Consider the following 16438-nt stretch of genomic DNA (forward strand, 5'->3'; position numbering starts at 1 on the left):
CCGAGTGGAAGATGGAGGATTAGGTAGTGGGGGACTCTGAGTTCGCATAATGTAGTTGCTGGGAGATCGACTTTATTTGAGTGGCAAGGCCAGGATGGGAGGACTGAAGCACGTCCACCGGGGACCGAAGCATAAGGCTCTGATTCCATACCACACATCGTGCATGTTCGAGCCACTCAAGCGCGAGAGAGTACTCTGATGACAAAATGGTGGTCGAGGCTGCGCGTACGGCCAAGTTCTCGGCTGATAAAATATCTTCATATCGTTGAGCAGTTGTAGAGCCGAGCCAGATAAAATGAGGAAGAGCTTCGATGGCTGCACGAAATGCTTCAATGATTTTGAGGTAGGCATGCTTTGAGGCAAGCTTTGCCCATGCAAGAGCACAGTTAAATACGTTGCGCGGTGTCCCATTCAGTAGCTGTGATGCTTTGCGAAATGAATCAAGTGACGCGTCCAATTGGGAAACCTCATGTGTATGCTGATACTGGCTATGACAACCTAAAGCCCAATTGAAATGCCGTAAACATAGATTTGGATGCCCGTCAGGGGTCAGGCTTAGCGCACGAAAGTGAGAATCAATCAACTTCTGGAGATCGCTGACTTCTCCCAGACGTTGGTACCGATCAGTGTATGATACCCCAAGATCAGCGTGCCGATCTGATAAGTGTGGATGATTTTTAGGAGTGAGCGCGAGTGCATGAGATCTGTATTCGATCGACTTTTCGAGGTCAGCAAGCTCATCCAGGCGTCGATATCGGCTGGAGTATGATAGGCCTAGATTCGCATACCGGCCTGGCAGCTCTGCGTGTCCATCTGAAGTGAGTTCCAGTGCACGAGAGAAGAACTCAATCGCTTCTTGGAGGTCACTGAGTTCACCTAAGCGCCAAAATCGATCAATATACGATGCACCTGTGTTGGCATGTCGGTCTGATAGGTCCGGGTGTCCATGGGGAGTGAGTGTGAGAGCGCGGGTATTGCATACAACTGAGTTTTCGAGGTCAATCAGTTCGCCTAGGCGCTTATAACGATCGATATATGCCACACCCAGCGCAGCATACCGGTCTGAGGAATCCGGATGTCCCTCGGGGGTAAATAAAAGAGCTCTATGCTTGTATTCGACCGATTTCTCAAGGTCAGCGAGCTCGCCCAGGCGTCGGTATCGATCGCCATGTGACACGCCTAGACTAGCATGTCGGTCTGGCAAGCGCGGGTGGCCTTCGGGGGTGAGCGTGAGTGCACGGAGGTCGTATACAATTGCACTTTCAAGGTCAGTGAGCTCCCCCAGGCGTTGATACCGGTCAGTGTATGATGCCCCAAGACTAGCGCACCGGTCTGGCAGGTCTGGATGGCCGTTGGGGGTGAGTGTAAGGGCATGAGACGTATATTCGATTGACTTTTCGAGGTCAATTAGTTCACCAAGGTGCCGGTATCGATCATTATATGATACTCCTAAGTCAGCATGCCTGTCTGCCAAATACGGGTGGTCGTCGGGAGTAAATTCGAGCGCATGAGAGAAGAATTTGGTCGATTTTTCAAGGTCGCTGAGTTCTCCTAGGCGTTTGTATCGATGGCCGTATGACGTCGCCAGACCAGCATGCCAATCCGGCAAGTCTGGGTGTCCTTCGGGAGTGAGCATGAGTGCACTAGAGTCGCATTCGATTGCCTTCTCCAAGTCATTGAGTTCGCCCAGGCGTTGATATCGGTCTCTGTATGACTCGCCTAGAGCAGCATGATGGTGTGGCAAGCTAGGATGGTCGTCTGGAGTGAGTGCAACCGCACGAGACTTGTATTCGATTGACTTTTCAAGGTCATTGAGTTCACCCAGGCGTCTATATCGATCTGTATGTGTTACGCCCAGATTAGCATATCGACCTGGTAAGTCCGGGTGTCCGTCAGGTGTGAGTGCGACTGCGCGAGAAATGTACTCTGTTGCTTTTTCGAGGTCGGTAAGCTCGCCCAGACTTCGGTACCGAACCCCATATGACGCGCCCAGGCCAGCATGCCGAGCCGGCAAATTTGGGTGACCTTCAGGAGTGAGTGAGAGTGCATTGGAGAAGTGCTCAATCGCACTGTCGAGATCGGCATGATTGCCCAGTCGCTGATATCGAACACCATACGACACGCCTAGGTCAGCTCGTAGGTCTGGCCACCTCGTGTGACCTTGAGGCGTGAAGCCTAGTGCATGAGTCCCATACTCGATTGCTTTCTCGATATCATTGAGCCTTCCAAAGCGTCGAAATTCATCAATATGAGACTTCCACATCTGAGATAGGCGTTCACGACCTATTCAGTGGGATATCAGTTACGCAGAATGTGCTTTATAAGTACCATTCTCGTGCTTACTTAAGTCGCACGCTTGAAAATCACTATCCGAATCCATCTTCTCTACCGCTTTTTTACTGTTTTGGCCCAGTGTATCTGTTAGTGTACCTCTGGCTTGATCCTTCGTTACTGATGGGATATATATGCTATGGTATAGTGACAGTTGTCTTCTTGCGGAGTCTCACGTGTCCAGCCTGAAAGTTAGTATGTAATCCATGGATCCATTGGGTTCTGCATTTCGGCGACTTGATCACCTATCTCTGGACATTTTTAGATGATTCGAGCTATCTCCTAATTATTGTAACCATCCTGGCCACGGAGAAGCAAGGGCGAAGCCCGATTTAGTTGAGCACACACCTGGTAGTTTTTCTATGCGCATTTTTTAAGAGCATCTACTCCAGGAGGTTTGCTGAAGCCTCGATGCATTTTAAATAGTAAAATTGGGGTAAATTTTATGCCATGTTAACGGATTCATCAAGCTATTCCTTTCCACAAGACAAAGCCGATGAATTGAATCAATATACAAGTTATCAAGTAGGAGTCTACCTGGCCCCATGAGCGTCGTTGAATCCGAACGGATTTGGGGTTAACATCTGTCATAGAAAAGCGGCTGTGACTCAGTAGTTCAATGATCGAAGCATGCGTGCAATCTAAACCAAGCGCTACAAATGATAATCATCATTAATCGTATCGTCCATACCTAGCCTGTTTTCTTTCTTGAGTGGCTCACCCATATTTTGGGTTTCTTCTGAACGCTAACCAATCCGTTCCTTAAAATGTTCAAATCATGCACTTGATCGTCTGGATCAATACACACCACCTCCAGCCTCGCCGGCACGTGATCAGTGTTGCCCGTGTCCCGTAGCCCATGCGCGGTCTTTGATTCTGCCCGACCCATCACCCTACTGTGCCTAAGCAGAAATAATTCTCCAATCCACGAGCTTCTCTCGTGTCTCGGTGCTCCGCTCTCCCCCTCCTCATTGCTCACGCCAGAACAATCTCTGGAGCTCCCAAAGCTTGAGGTTTGGAGAGTCCTTCACCTTACCACGGAGCTCCAGAGCGTTTGATAATATGCTTACTTCCACTCTTCCGATATATTCCTAGCCCCTAGACGCAAACATGTATTTCATTGTTTCTACTCAGGTCACGCCCATTTGTTCTTTACAGTACACTCAGCACTACCGTTGCACCATATACGTTGCGCGAGGCACCAATCCTGACCAGGATAAGTTGGCATTTATTGTCAGCATGTGATACACGAATATTACCAATGGGATCACTGTATTGCATCACTCGGTCTTGGCGTGCTTTGCGCGTGGTTTTGAATTATGGTCTCTTCCCGAAATTACAGTCTTAAGCTTGGGACCACTCGGTGAATTGGTGAGCACCATCATTTGCCTCCACAAATTACATCAACTGACTAACATGCGGGAAGTTAATTCAAATGGTTCGTACCTGGCGCATCGCGCTAGCGGCTCGCATGCGAATCGCTCAGGGTCCTTTGCTCTAGCCGGCTGATGGCGAATCGCCGGTTCCAATAAAACCTCAGCATGCTCCTCAGAAACATGCACCGATCATCTTATTCTCACTAATCGCCCTTCGTCATGGAGCTGACGAAGCAAGACAGTACGCGTACTGGCAACTCTCGACGGCCACAACATCATGGTCCTGCCTTTTTCTATGCATTTACTTATGCGGATAGGTTGGATTGGCTACTTTATGGCGTCGGAGGGGTCGCGGCAGTAATATCTGGAGCGGGCTTCCCTGTGTAAGTGGCATAAATGATACCTGATTGTCTTCTAATTGACTGAATTGAATGATAGGCTAGACCTAGTCTATGGCTACTGGACGACCGCACTGGTCGCTGCGGACATGACCCCCTCGTCACTGCGAGGAACGACAAACACTATGGCAGGAATCTGTTTGGGAATTGGAATTCTGCAGTTCATCACAGGGTCAATTTTCTTGACCTGCTGTAAGTTTGAATGCTTCCTACTGCATTTATTTCAGCTCAGTATTTGCGTGTTCCAGTTACCATTGCGTCTGGCCGTACAACCGACAGGCTTAGAAGGGCGTATTTAGACTCCGTACTACACCAGGATGCGGAATTTTTTGAAAGGGTTGGTCCCGGAGAAGTTGGAACTCGAATGATCAAGGACGTTGGAACGATTAAGACTGCGACTGGAGAAAAACTAGGATTTATGGTCTGGGCGTAAGTTCTGCTTTGTGCATTAGTCGTCTTTGTGTTGACAAGAAGGCGTTTAGCTTTACTACACTTCTCGTTGCTTGTGAGTGGCAAAATTATGGTCTACGCCGGTTTGTTCTAAACCTTTCACAGTAATTATGGCCTTCTCTCGCGCCGCTCGCCTAGCTGGGGTGGTATTTGGCGTGGTGCCTCTTGCTTTCATTCTATTCATGAGCAGCGGCTACTTGGCCGCAAAGGCAGATGCACGGCTACTAGACGTCGAGGGGCAAGCAGGAACCCTTCTCGAACAGATTTTGAGTAGCGTTCGGGTTGTGCAATCTTTTGCGGCGGAATCGTTTCTGGTCAAGAAGTATGACGCATATTTGGACCAGGTGCGCCAATTTCTCCAACCTGCAGATCGATCAAATTTGACAGGACATTGCGTATGTAGTTACAACGCCTGGGCAAATGGCGTTCGGTTGTGCGTGGGTTGGAGTTGAGTATTTCTTACTGTATCCTTAACTTGACGTACAGCGTTGCGTGTAAGTGGCTTTACTGTGATATGTTAGGCGTCGCTCACTCCAAATACAGTCTGGTACGGAAGCCAATTAATTGTGCGGGACAACCTCGAAGTTGGATTAATGTATGTATTTCAACGCTTGTCCTGAATTAACCTCACTTTCTCATTACATTACTTAGGTTCACAGTGTTCTGGAATATGTTTAACGGTAAGTTTAAAAGTGGCTGCTATGAAGTCATGTGAAGCCCACTGATGTAAACGATGACCAGCCATTTTTGCGATCGCCAACATCTTGCCGCATATATCCGCCATTCGTGATTCGATCCTGATATCGACTCGAATCCGTTCTGAAATCGAGCGCGTACCAACGATCGACGTTCGAGGTAACAAGGGCGAGAAGCTCTGGGATAGCCAGACAGGGGAAAAGGTTAATGCTTCGATCGAAGTCCGCAATCTTACGTTCTCGTATCCCTCTCGACCCGATCACAAGACCTTGGACGATGTGAGTTTCGTTTTGGAGGCTGGAAAAGTCACTGCCCTTGTTGGAGGTATGCGCCCGCATCAAACATACCTTGTGGTTAAAATTGATAATTCATTTTTCTTTCAGCGTCTGGATCCGGAAAGGTATGAAGTTGCGTAATCATTTAAACTCCAATAATCATCCCGGATATAGTCTACGATTGCGTCCCTTTTGCTTCGCTATTATGATCCATCGCCAGCCCAAGGTGGGAAATCGAGCGGGGGTATCTTCCTTGCCAAACGCGACATCCGGGACCTTAACCTTCCGTGGCTTCGGTCCCAGATTGGGATTATTGCTCAGGATCCTCAGTTATTTACGGCTTCAATCTTTGAAAACGTTGCGTACGGTCTGAGCGGCACCCCGTGGGAATTGCCTACATCCGAATCCGAGCCCAATTACCAAGAGAGATTGGCCGATGCAAAGATTCGGGTCGAATATGCTCTGAAACAGGCCCAAGCTTGGGACTTTGTGTGCAAACTACCAGAAGGAATGGACACTCGTATCAAGGGAGGCCGGACTGGTGTGTTATCAGGTGGACAGCGCCAAAGGATTGCGGCCGCACGTGCACTTGTCCGAAAGCCAAGGATTCTGCTACTTGACGAGGGTGGGTGCTGTTTAGAAAAACGCTTATGGATGTAGGTTGACTTTGATTGGTACGTAGGTACCTCCGCGCTCGATGCCGAGACCGAACAGCGCATGATGGCAGCTGTTCATGAAGAACAGGCACAGAGCGGCATGACTACGATGTAAGCTGCTATGATTGCCCTTTTAGTATTTGTGATCTAATCGCGCACCAAGCTTGATTGCCCATCGCCTCTCTTCTATTCAGAATGCCGACAGGATTATCGCTATGAGTAACGGCCGGGTTGCCGAGCAAGGCACATACAGCGAGCTTATGGTATTTGATATAATTTTACCGGCTCTTAATGCTCGTTAACGCTGAATTTCAGAAACTTGGCAGCGTTTTCAGTGCGCTTGTACGACACCAAGCATCCGCGGGCCAATTAACCTCGAGCTCTCAAACGACCGTCTCTAATTTCACAAGCAAGGAGCCAGAAATGGGCAATAGATCGGCGACATTCTCTACCCCACACGTCCCACTTTATCGGCCAGTTTCGACGGTATCGGTTGCCAGAACTGTGATAGACGACCCCATGGAACGTGGACTACTAGTCAAAGGGACAGAGCCTCAAGGCTTAGCTGCTCGTTTTTTCCGGCTCATGGGCAGGTATAGTCAGTGGATTTTGATAGGCATCATCGGCTCTCTGTGCATGTAAGTGGGCCCAAGACACAGCGTTAATCACCATGTTTAAGATTTGCTATAGTGGTGCTTCGTTCCCTATTGCAGGCTGGCTTATTGGTGAGCTCAAGCCTCGAGTCAACTCTTTCCTTTTGCTAATCTATATGCGCAGGTTTTGTGATCGAAGGGTTGAGTATCCACGATAACGACGAGCAGGTGCTGCGGGAGGGCAGATACTGGGCGATGTGGTTCCTAGTTTTGTCTATGGTCAATATTGTATCCAGTTTCATCGCTGGATTTTTCTTGTCTATGGGAGGAACTCGAGTTGACAGGCGACTACGGCTGGCGGCCCTCAGCTCCCTTCTCCGACAGGTTGGTAGGCGCTTGGCTTTGATGATTTGAATATTATTGATCACAAAACTAGGAAATTGGATTCTTCGACCAAGAGGAGAATGCAGCAGGGAGCTTGACCGCCGGAATTGCTTCTCAGGCTGGCCACGTCTCTGCCGCGATAGGCCTTGTCTGGCAGCAACTTATTACTTCCGGTGGAAAGTGAGTACAAAGGTTACTTAGATATATCTGAATCTAATTGTTACATCCTTAGCTTCATCGGAGCATTTATTCTCGGAGTCGCGTGTAAGTCAATAACCACTGCTTTCTTCGGTTCTGGGCTAACCTTAGTTATAGTATCTTGGAGGCTTGCGCTCCCCAGCTTTGCACCGGTTCCTGCCATCCTGGTCACCGCGTACTTCAACATTGCATTATTAGAGAAGTATGAACAAACGCTTCATAAGCCGCTTGAAGACGCGTCTGCATTTGCCAGCGAGAATGTGGATGCAATCAAGGTCAGTTTCTGAGCGAATTGGCATGGGTGGAAGGCTGAACAAGATTATCACAGACCGTTGCTGCTTTGGGACGAGAAAGCTTAGTGATGGAATATTTCGACAAAAATTCCGCTCAGAAAACTACAAAGACAAAATACCTTTTTGGCGGCGCCTTGGGTTTCGGCTTCGGAATAGGAAGCATTCTGATTTTAAGCGCAATCTTGATGGTACATCTCTTACTTGGATTCCTGAATGATATTGCTGATGTAATTTTTGCGGTTTAGTGGTGGGGTGTTGAGCTTTATCTGACGGAGCGGATTAGCTTGAAGAATCTGTATGCGACTTTTGAGGCTGTCCTCATTGGAGGTGAGCTCCTTGACCTCTCGTCTTTTATTTTATTTTAAATTATTATATATAGCCATCGCGGCGAGTCGGTTGTTTACATATATACCCGACATGGCCAGGATGATTCAAGGTTTCCGTGCCATCTGTAACTGGGAAGATCGCAAGCCAGAGATAGCTTCTCTCGATGCAATTAAAGCTCCTTCGCTAGAAAAAGTCCGGGGGGAGATTAATTTCACATCCTGTACATTGCAGTACGCTTCCAGACCGAAACCTGCGATTGAGAATCTTAACCTGGTTATACCTGCTGGCAAGTCGGTAGCATTTTGCGGTTAGTGAATATGATACTGCTATGATAAATAGCTGACCCGACTCGATCAGGACCTTCGGGTGGCGGCAAGAGCAGCATCATTTCGATGATTTCGCGTTTCTACGATCCCAACTTGGGGACCATTTCTCTCGATGGCCGTGACATCCGGAGCATCCCTCTGGAGGAATATCGTAGCCACATATCTTTGGTGGCGCAAGATGCAGTATTATATGAGGTAAGCCAAGACTGAATAATTATTTAGAGGAAAGCTTGACAGGACTTGGCGTTCCAGGGAACTTTCCGCGAAAACATCACCCTCGGGCAAACATCCATTTCGCAGGATGAAATAGAACGTGCATGCCGTGACGCCAACATCTTGAGCTTCATACAATCATTACCGCAAGGTTTTGACTCTCCAGTTGGATTCAAGGGTTCTCAAATGAGCGGTGGTCAACGGCAAGTAAGTGTTGAATAGTACAACATTTGGATAAAGCTGACTGTATTCCAATAGCGTATCTGTATTGGTACGTATATTGCACCTCTATCTGGGGAATTAAGAATTGATCATTTTCTTCTAGCGCGCGCACTACTTCGAAACCCCAGCATCCTCCTGGTAAGTTCAGTCCAAGAGACTAGGTATATGCAAGCTAATTATCTAATTCTACCCACTTGTAGCTCGACGAAGCTACCTCTGTGAGTGTTGAGTAACTACTATTCTTGAACAAACCTCTCATTATCGATTATAGGCACTTGACGCCGAGTCCGAACGATCTGTACAGGAAGCGCTAGAACAAGCGTCCAAAGGTCGCACAACCATTTCTATCGCTCACCGTTTATCCACAATTCAGAACGCTGATATCATCCATGTTGTTGAGGATGGGCGTATTATTGAAAGCGGTAGTCATGTTGAGTTGCTCGCCCTCAATGGGCGTTACGTTGATGTGAGTGGATCAGCCTGATAGCCGTCAATGTATTGCTTGCTCATGCAATCCATAGCTCGTTAAATCCCAACTCTAAGCCATCGATGCGGCTACGTTGTTTAGTTATTGATTTCTATTACTCTAGTGGGATAATTTCCTTAATAAGAGCAGACCTATGATGATTGTAATTCAAGCTGGGCTGTTTGATACTCAGCCTATTTATAATAACAAGCTCTGACTATAGCAACCCATTTCGTTCGGTTGGCACTATCGCTCACATAAGCTCCATAGCCTGAATATCTTCTCCTTATTCTCTATAACCAGGACTCAGAAACTAAATACAATTTAAGATAAATAGGGTAGATATTTCTTGAACTAGCTGCTATGAGGGAGTTGCTATTTGCTGTCTATTTCACAGTATCGATGGATCTGCACACTGGACAATGTTTTCCAACTTCGTTGGCTTGTGGGGGTCGGGAGTTGCCATATTAAGGAGAGGCTATTCGCACTATATGGAAACACAGGGAGCTCCCCAAATCCCCCAGGCCAATTTTTATGAGTGCTTCGGGAAGGTAAGGCTTCATGATGCGATAATTATAATCATTTGAACAGATAAAGTCATAGTCACGCACACACGTGCTTTTCAACAAATGCACCTTGGGGGTTTCATAGTTGATATCCCTGAAGTGAGTCGATTGCTTCACGAGTCTGTGCTATATGAACATATATATGGTCCAAGTGATAGCAGAGAATGAACTAATGTCGCACAGTCAAATATCTCTTAACCGTCCAAGAACAATAATCTTAATAGCTTCCTAATTTAGTACTTGAGCTATTTATTTCAAAATTTCATCATCCCAATCACACTGCAGGCACGTTATGCAATTAGATTTAATGAAAAGAGCTTGCACAAGCCTAACTGATCCATCGTTGTAAGCACGACGATGGCCTTGCAGGGCGAGTCTACTCAAAGGTGGACAGGAAAATCTTAAGTACATGAATGAAGGGAAAGCCTTCGGAGAAGCGCCGAATAAACGACACTTCAACCTGAGTCAGCTTGGCGCTTGTTGTGATTCTACAATTAAAAAAATGGGAATATATGCGCATTTATACATATGGGACGATGCTACTTCCCCTTCATCCCAGTCATAGTCTAGTTACTTGAGCTTTTTACCTTGGTATGATCCCTTTTGGATGGGAGATAATTCGAATTCATCTATGTTATGAAATCAGTCCTGCCCCCCCTCCCCCGGTTTGAGAACGATTGGCAGATCAGGATCAACCCAAGCCCCTGTACTTTGCAACGCTCCCTGGCCTTGGGAACTCAGCCCCTTTTCTTGGTTCAGATGTTCCGCATGTTGCGGCACTAAGCTGGTGAGGAATAGGCTATGTCGCATTCTTGAGGATTCGTACCATGGTAATGATGATGAAGCTCTGCTACGTGCATTGTTATGTCATATGTGTCTCTTGAGAGAGCCGTAAGATTTGTTTCCTATCGTATGAACTGATACAGGAGCTCGCCAAATGAGTAAATATGATTGATGGGCGCGAGTACAAGCTTTCTACCGTTATGTTTGAAAAGGGGGGATTTACTTCTGAACTGGTCACCGGTTGACCTTGTTCCAATATTCTCTTGTTTGCCTGGAGTTGCGAGCTACTTTATTATTTGGGACAGCATATATAGAGTTGCTCTGTTTGTGATAAGCCACCTTGCATAGTTTCCGAGCTCCGTTTACTGGGTATGCATGGGATAGTACCAAAGGCTTCCACATCTGCATCTTCCTAAAGAAGCTCTTATGGCCGCTGCAAGCTCACATACCACAAATTTTAACATCATTTTTATGACTTGACGCCCCATTTGGGTACACCAATCACAGTATCTTTCAATATATATGCATAAAGTGGAATCGCAAGCAAAGCTCGTAGCCACATGTGTAGCTGCTAAGTCTCGGGGAATAACCTCTGTGTTGCTGTATCACCTGGAATTTTGAAGACATTTTGGTAGCTATAGGTTTGATCTAACGGGAATTTAGTCGAGCCAAAGAGCGCAAACATAACATTTAGCTCATCGATGGGCTCAGGTAAACATTTGCGCTGGTATACTCATCCCAATAGCGCCATCGTCTCTTGGCCCACTATCAAACTCCTTCTCCGAAGCCCTTCCACACGCCCCTACTGAAAGCAAGCTCTCGCATAGACCATGGGGGTACAGCGTTCCTTTTGGAGGACGCATTGTGACCTATCCCAAGAACGTGTATAGTTCCTCTACATACCGCTAACTAGATACAGCTCCAGCATCATCATAAGCAAACAAAAATCATAAGCTCCGAAACCTATTCTCCGAGGCACTTGCAAACATTGTGATCCAAAGTGCCTCTCACTCAGGGCGCTGAACGAGCGGAGCTACCTGACCTTGCTATAGCTAGGTATCAGGGAAATGTTACCATCTACGGGGTCCGCCCTAGAACCTCTGTGTTGTTCCTTCCTACGTAAGGGCGCTATGATCGAGCCTACAAGCATTTACCGTACAAACTCCTTTTTTCTGACGCAAGTTCACGATGGGGTAGTTCTAGAGCGGTTTAGTCAGAGTATCTTCTACAGAGTTCACAACACAGGCACAAACCAGAAATTTAAAGCGGAACTATTTCGTAGGTTGCTGCACAATTGTAAGTGGTGATGTGGCTCGAGGAACTCTCGATCGGGCTACTTCAGGTGGCATTCAAATGCATTGTACGCGGCTTACAACACGATTGAGAGCTGCACATACCGATGCTAATACCATCGATTCGGAGTTCAGACAGGGAAGTATGTTTCGATGTTAGATCTGAGATTGAAAGAAAAGTGAGCATAGAGACGTGTAAGAATCACAAAGATAGCGATACCATAAACGGCGCACGTGAAGAAGCAGGTAATGAGCACACCTTCAGAGATAGTCAGATATTCAACTCATTACGATGGCATTATGCGCTGAAGGAGGGGCGCCAGTGTTGCCTCCGCCAAAATCACATCGTTAGGGGAAACTTTCAGTGTCCCGTGGAGTAACATATGATTGGTTGAAGATGGAGAGCCCAGATCCCACAAGGGTAGCGTGCTGGGAAATCATGTTCGGCGACCGGTAGAAGCGGCAGATATCGTATGTACAGTGTGCTATGGGGGAGGGTAGTACGCGGGCCAGTGCTCAAGCCTTGACTGCCCTAGTATATGTTTACAGTCCATAGGCACCGGCTTCTCGTTTAGTATGTCTTCTGTGTTATGCTTTATTGGGGAACATCTTTGAGGTACGACAACTTTGACAACTTGGACAGTTCCGGGGTTGGTCGCTCGAGTTGTAATTACGACTGTCCGTAGTGCTGTGCGCTATGGCGGCCACTAGGTGGTGCGTTCACGACACCCAGTGTATATTAAGGCAACAAGCCTGCTCATTACCAAGTAATCAACATGTACATATATCTCATATTTATGAATGGGGGTTGTCGAGAGATCAGACAAACAAATCGGAGACAAAAGCTGAATACCAGCCGCTATAAGAGTTAGTATAAGCTTAGTTAGAGAGTATACCAGCGAGACTGACCGAGTAGTTTAAATCACAGGGGTATTCTTCACAGGTTTAAAGCTGGTTATCCTGTCTCCGAGGTTTGGTAGTGGGCCTGATACGAGCCAAGACTCGCTTCTGGTTCCACCAAGACATAATCGTCATCCTGAGGGCTACTGCAGAGAGCGCACATATCGTAATCGTCTTCTTCCTCGGCTTGCAGAATGCCCCCGTCGCAGGGCCCTGCCGGCACGAGCTCGAGAGGCAGGGTCCCGGTCTCGGAAGTGCCCAAATGCGTTCCTGTGAGAGCAGGTACATTGTCATCTGGTGATATCCCCACATCCAGAGCTTCAGGAAGCAGCGTGTTATCATTGAGCTGTTGCCAAACATCTCCCTCCAACTGCAAAGCAGTGACGACGACCGTTCGACGACCCATATCCTTGTTGCACTGCTGGAGCTCGAGAGGTGAAGGGGTCGCCGAAACGAATATCATGTAACCTGAGGCTTATAAGCAACTTATACCATACTATACCCCTTGGCTCACGGGTGGTTCGTACCGAGTGCGCCGATGCTACCTCGTGTTCTCCCGGACAACGCAAACAAGAGGCCATAGATGGAAGCACGCGGAGTACGATCGAAGTACTTTGAGGGCTATGATCGGCCTTTGCCAAATGCTACGTAGTCTCATGTACAATGTACTACTATAGGGCAATTTGCTGCACCAGTAATCTGGGAGAGCGTCACGACATGCAAACTTGATCTGTTTGCTGAGAGATGGTTGGCGCGCCTACCAAGTGCCAAGACTTCGGGCCGAATTTCACAGTGAGCAAGAGCCAGAGTAAAGGATAGTCTAAGAATATTTATTTATTTATCTTCAAGATCTTACAAACAGCAAACTTTGGGCTTCAATTGCAATGATCGCAGACGCTGTGGTTCTATACAGTACCAAACAATCGGATGTGGCTTTTGCATCCGGTTGTACACGAGCCGCCTACCCGACACCCGTAAACACAACCCACCTACAAACCCAATCTCGCCGCCATGCCGCCAAAACTCGTATGTCAAGCTGATTATTGCGTAGGATTACGAACTGATAGAAATGCGGTGGATAGGACCCCAACGAGATCAAGATCATCTACCTGCGTGCGACTGGTGGTGAAGTCGGAGCCTCTTCGGCGCTCGCGCCCAAGATTGGTCCTCTTGGTCTAGTGAGTAGCTATGCGTATATTATATTAGTTTGCGGCTAAATACCTGTTATAGTCTCCAAAGAAGGTCGGAGAAGATATCGCAAAGGCGACTGGCGCATGGAAGGGTCTGCGTGTAACTGTGCAGCTCACCATTCAAAACCGACAGGAACAATGCGCTCCAAGTCGCTCGCAAAGAACTTGGCTGGTGGTGTCAAGGAGATCCTTGGAACTTGCCAGGTGAGTCCATTTATGATATTCATGAGTTATTTGTACTTATGCATGCCCAGTCTGTTGGCTGCACTGTTGACGGCAAGCCTGCTCACGACGTCATTGATGGGATCAACTCGGGAGAGGTCGAGGTCCCCGATGAGTAAAATGTATCAGTTGGGCTGTCCTGTATGCACTTGTATTCACTTTGTCGCTCATATGCTGGTATTCATTTTACTCATTACGTGAATTGATTGAAGTGAGAAGCATGGCGTTAAGAATCGTACTTCAAGCCCATGGTCGAATATGAGTATGCATATTCAATTCATAGATCATCCATAAATTCAATCGACACATTCTGTAAAATACAAATACCAAATAAATGCCATCGTCACCGGAAATAAAGTTACCAAAACGTCGTAAAAGGTCGTTACTGTATGCATACACCAATAAGTTCATTGCGCCAGTCCATCATCATAAATAAATCCGAAATCTACGAATCACGCCTCGAGGTCGTCGGATACCTGTCTTCGATGTTGGACAAGGTAGATAGAGACGAGAGGGATGTGTATTCGGGCTGGGGGAAGCAACTGCGCCTGCACTCGACCGACCCGCACCTCGGCCAGCCAGACACTCTCAGAGGAGCTAGCGCTGGCGGTTGAATAGGGCTCCAGTGGCTGACTCCATGACGGACGAGACGTGAGCCAGGCCCGACGAACGAGTGATGGTAGGTCTCCACTGCGAATGTGGGTACCGGGCTGGACTCAGTGGCGCGGGGAGGACAATCGTACGAGGTTGGACGCGTGGACCTTGAGGAACTCGGAGTTGAAGGTTTGCGCTCATTCGACGTAGGGGACGAGCGACCTCTGGAGGCGAGGGCAGCTGCGTATGGGAAACAACCAACAGGCGACGGACGAGAAGAGACGGAACTCGGAGCCGAGGGCGGTTCTCTCCTGCACCCTGTACTAGAAGAAACAAGACGCGTCGCGTCTAGAGTCAAGCCGGATCAGGGCAGGTGCGCCAGTTCGGAAAGATACAGTCCGAACAGATGGATAGATGCGCCGTCGTTGGTCCCAGCGTCCCCCGTAGTCGACGAGACATTCACCAAATCGGAAAGACACCATCGACGTCCGTGCACCAGCGCTCTCCGAGTCCCGAGCACGACTTTCCGTAGTCCGCGTCGCGCTCGAGAACATCGGGCCAGCATACTATCGTCCCTCGACGGAGGCTCTGTCTCTTCTGCAATCGACATGCGTCGCCCTCGTCGGGCTCGGCGGGTCCGCTGTAGCTGCGGATGTACGTCGCGTGGGAGCAGTATCGGTTGGCCATTGAAAGTGACTAGGCTGCAATCGACATGCGTCGCCCTCGGGTCGGGCTCGGCGGGTCCGCTGTAGCTGCGGATGTACGTCGCGTGGGAGCAGTCGTATCGGTTGGCCATTGAAAGTGACTAGGTGTGATCAATGCCCTTGGGGGATCGTAAATCCCGAATACCGGTGAGAGGAATCTGTATACCCCGACGTTCGTGGTGAAGGAGCTCCCGATCCCGAGTTTCGCTGCAACGGTCTTCCACATCCCGACGCACGCCGAGTTTCACCTGAGGCGCGAGGAGGAGGGGTGGTAGGTGTATTCAAGTCTCGTTGTGCAGGGGGCGAAACGGAGATAGAGGGTACCCAGCTTGCACCTGGAGCAAACGACCGTTGGAATAGGGGAGACGTCTGTGCGAGCATTTGGGCCGAGTCGGGCGATATATGCGCCCTGTTGTTCGAGGAAGAGGAAGAGATTGGCTTCTATCACGCTGAGCACGAGCAGTATCGGATCGAGAAGACGCATAACCACCTTCAGCTCGGGGAGAAACATGACCACCTTGAGGACGCGGCGGGAACCGAGGACCAGCAGACAAGGGTGAAGTCGGACTGGCCCCTAATCGAGGAGTACTAGTCCCCTCGGGCCGAGGAGAGGCATACACACCCATAGGACGAGATTGGGAATTAAATTCCGCTCCTTTTGCACCTCCGACATAGACATCACCAATCCGGCGAGAGGGCGCTTTAACGGGGGACACTGGTACAGGGAATTAAATTCCGCTCCTTTTGCACCTCCGACATAGACATCACCAATCCGGCGAGAGGGCGCTTTAACGGGGGACATGGTACAGTGGACGTATTCCTGTCGCTTGGACACCAAGAGCACGCTCACTAGGCTCATACGACGCAGGCCCATAGGGGGGAAACAAACGACGGCCCGGGACCATGTTCGGAACATACGCGCCTCTCGGTGGGGGGTCAGGTGCTCGAGGTGGTACCCGTAATCGAGCCTCTGGACGAGTACT

General features: G+C 48.6%; 4 protein-coding genes across 4 annotated transcripts; 2 read left to right on the top strand and 2 right to left on the bottom strand.

The window, feature by feature from the left end:
• Nucleotides 1-19: 19 nt before the first annotated feature.
• Nucleotides 20-2380, bottom strand: RhiXN_07164 (TPR-2 domain-containing protein; the record flags this gene model as incomplete). Its single annotated transcript, XM_043326980.1, has 2 exons — nucleotides 20-2283; nucleotides 2344-2380. The coding sequence occupies 2 exons, from the start codon at nucleotides 2378-2380 to the stop codon at nucleotides 20-22; spliced, it is 2301 nt and encodes a 766-aa protein (XP_043185452.1).
• Nucleotides 2381-3766: 1386 nt separating this feature from the next.
• Nucleotides 3767-9280, top strand: RhiXN_07165 (ABC transporter transmembrane region; the record flags this gene model as incomplete). The annotated part of the gene is made up of 32 exons (XM_043326981.1): nucleotides 3767-3769; nucleotides 3833-3948; nucleotides 4025-4090; nucleotides 4146-4297; nucleotides 4354-4534; nucleotides 4588-4610; nucleotides 4661-4899; nucleotides 4943-4992; nucleotides 5042-5049; nucleotides 5099-5150; nucleotides 5207-5235; nucleotides 5297-5575; nucleotides 5635-5651; nucleotides 5701-6151; nucleotides 6209-6293; nucleotides 6346-6445; nucleotides 6498-6820; nucleotides 6873-6907; nucleotides 6960-7159; nucleotides 7212-7339; nucleotides 7392-7423; nucleotides 7475-7632; nucleotides 7686-7838; nucleotides 7896-7977; nucleotides 8030-8284; nucleotides 8335-8498; nucleotides 8556-8723; nucleotides 8775-8787; nucleotides 8842-8876; nucleotides 8939-8956; nucleotides 9010-9204; nucleotides 9260-9280. 32 exons carry the CDS (start codon nucleotides 3767-3769, stop codon nucleotides 9278-9280), a joined length of 3831 nt encoding a protein of 1276 aa, XP_043185453.1.
• Nucleotides 9281-12800: 3520 nt separating this feature from the next.
• Nucleotides 12801-13326, bottom strand: RhiXN_07166 (uncharacterized protein; the record flags this gene model as incomplete). Its single annotated transcript, XM_043326982.1, has 2 exons — nucleotides 12801-13213; nucleotides 13260-13326. The coding sequence occupies 2 exons, from the start codon at nucleotides 13324-13326 to the stop codon at nucleotides 12801-12803; spliced, it is 480 nt and encodes a 159-aa protein (XP_043185454.1).
• Nucleotides 13327-13756: 430 nt separating this feature from the next.
• RhiXN_07167 (ribosomal protein L11, N-terminal domain) lies at nucleotides 13757-16047 on the top strand (the record flags this gene model as incomplete). The annotated part of the gene is made up of 10 exons (XM_043326983.1): nucleotides 13757-13771; nucleotides 13828-13923; nucleotides 13976-14027; nucleotides 14069-14139; nucleotides 14190-14272; nucleotides 14370-14419; nucleotides 14878-15237; nucleotides 15284-15405; nucleotides 15452-15511; nucleotides 15610-16047. 10 exons carry the CDS (start codon nucleotides 13757-13759, stop codon nucleotides 16045-16047), a joined length of 1347 nt encoding a protein of 448 aa, XP_043185455.1.
• Between the last annotated feature and the right edge of the window lie 391 nt (nucleotides 16048-16438).

The sequence above is a fragment of the Rhizoctonia solani genome, chromosome 13 (genome assembly GCF_016906535.1).
Source record: "Rhizoctonia solani chromosome 13, complete sequence".
Lineage (NCBI taxonomy): Eukaryota > Fungi > Basidiomycota > Agaricomycetes > Cantharellales > Ceratobasidiaceae > Rhizoctonia > Rhizoctonia solani.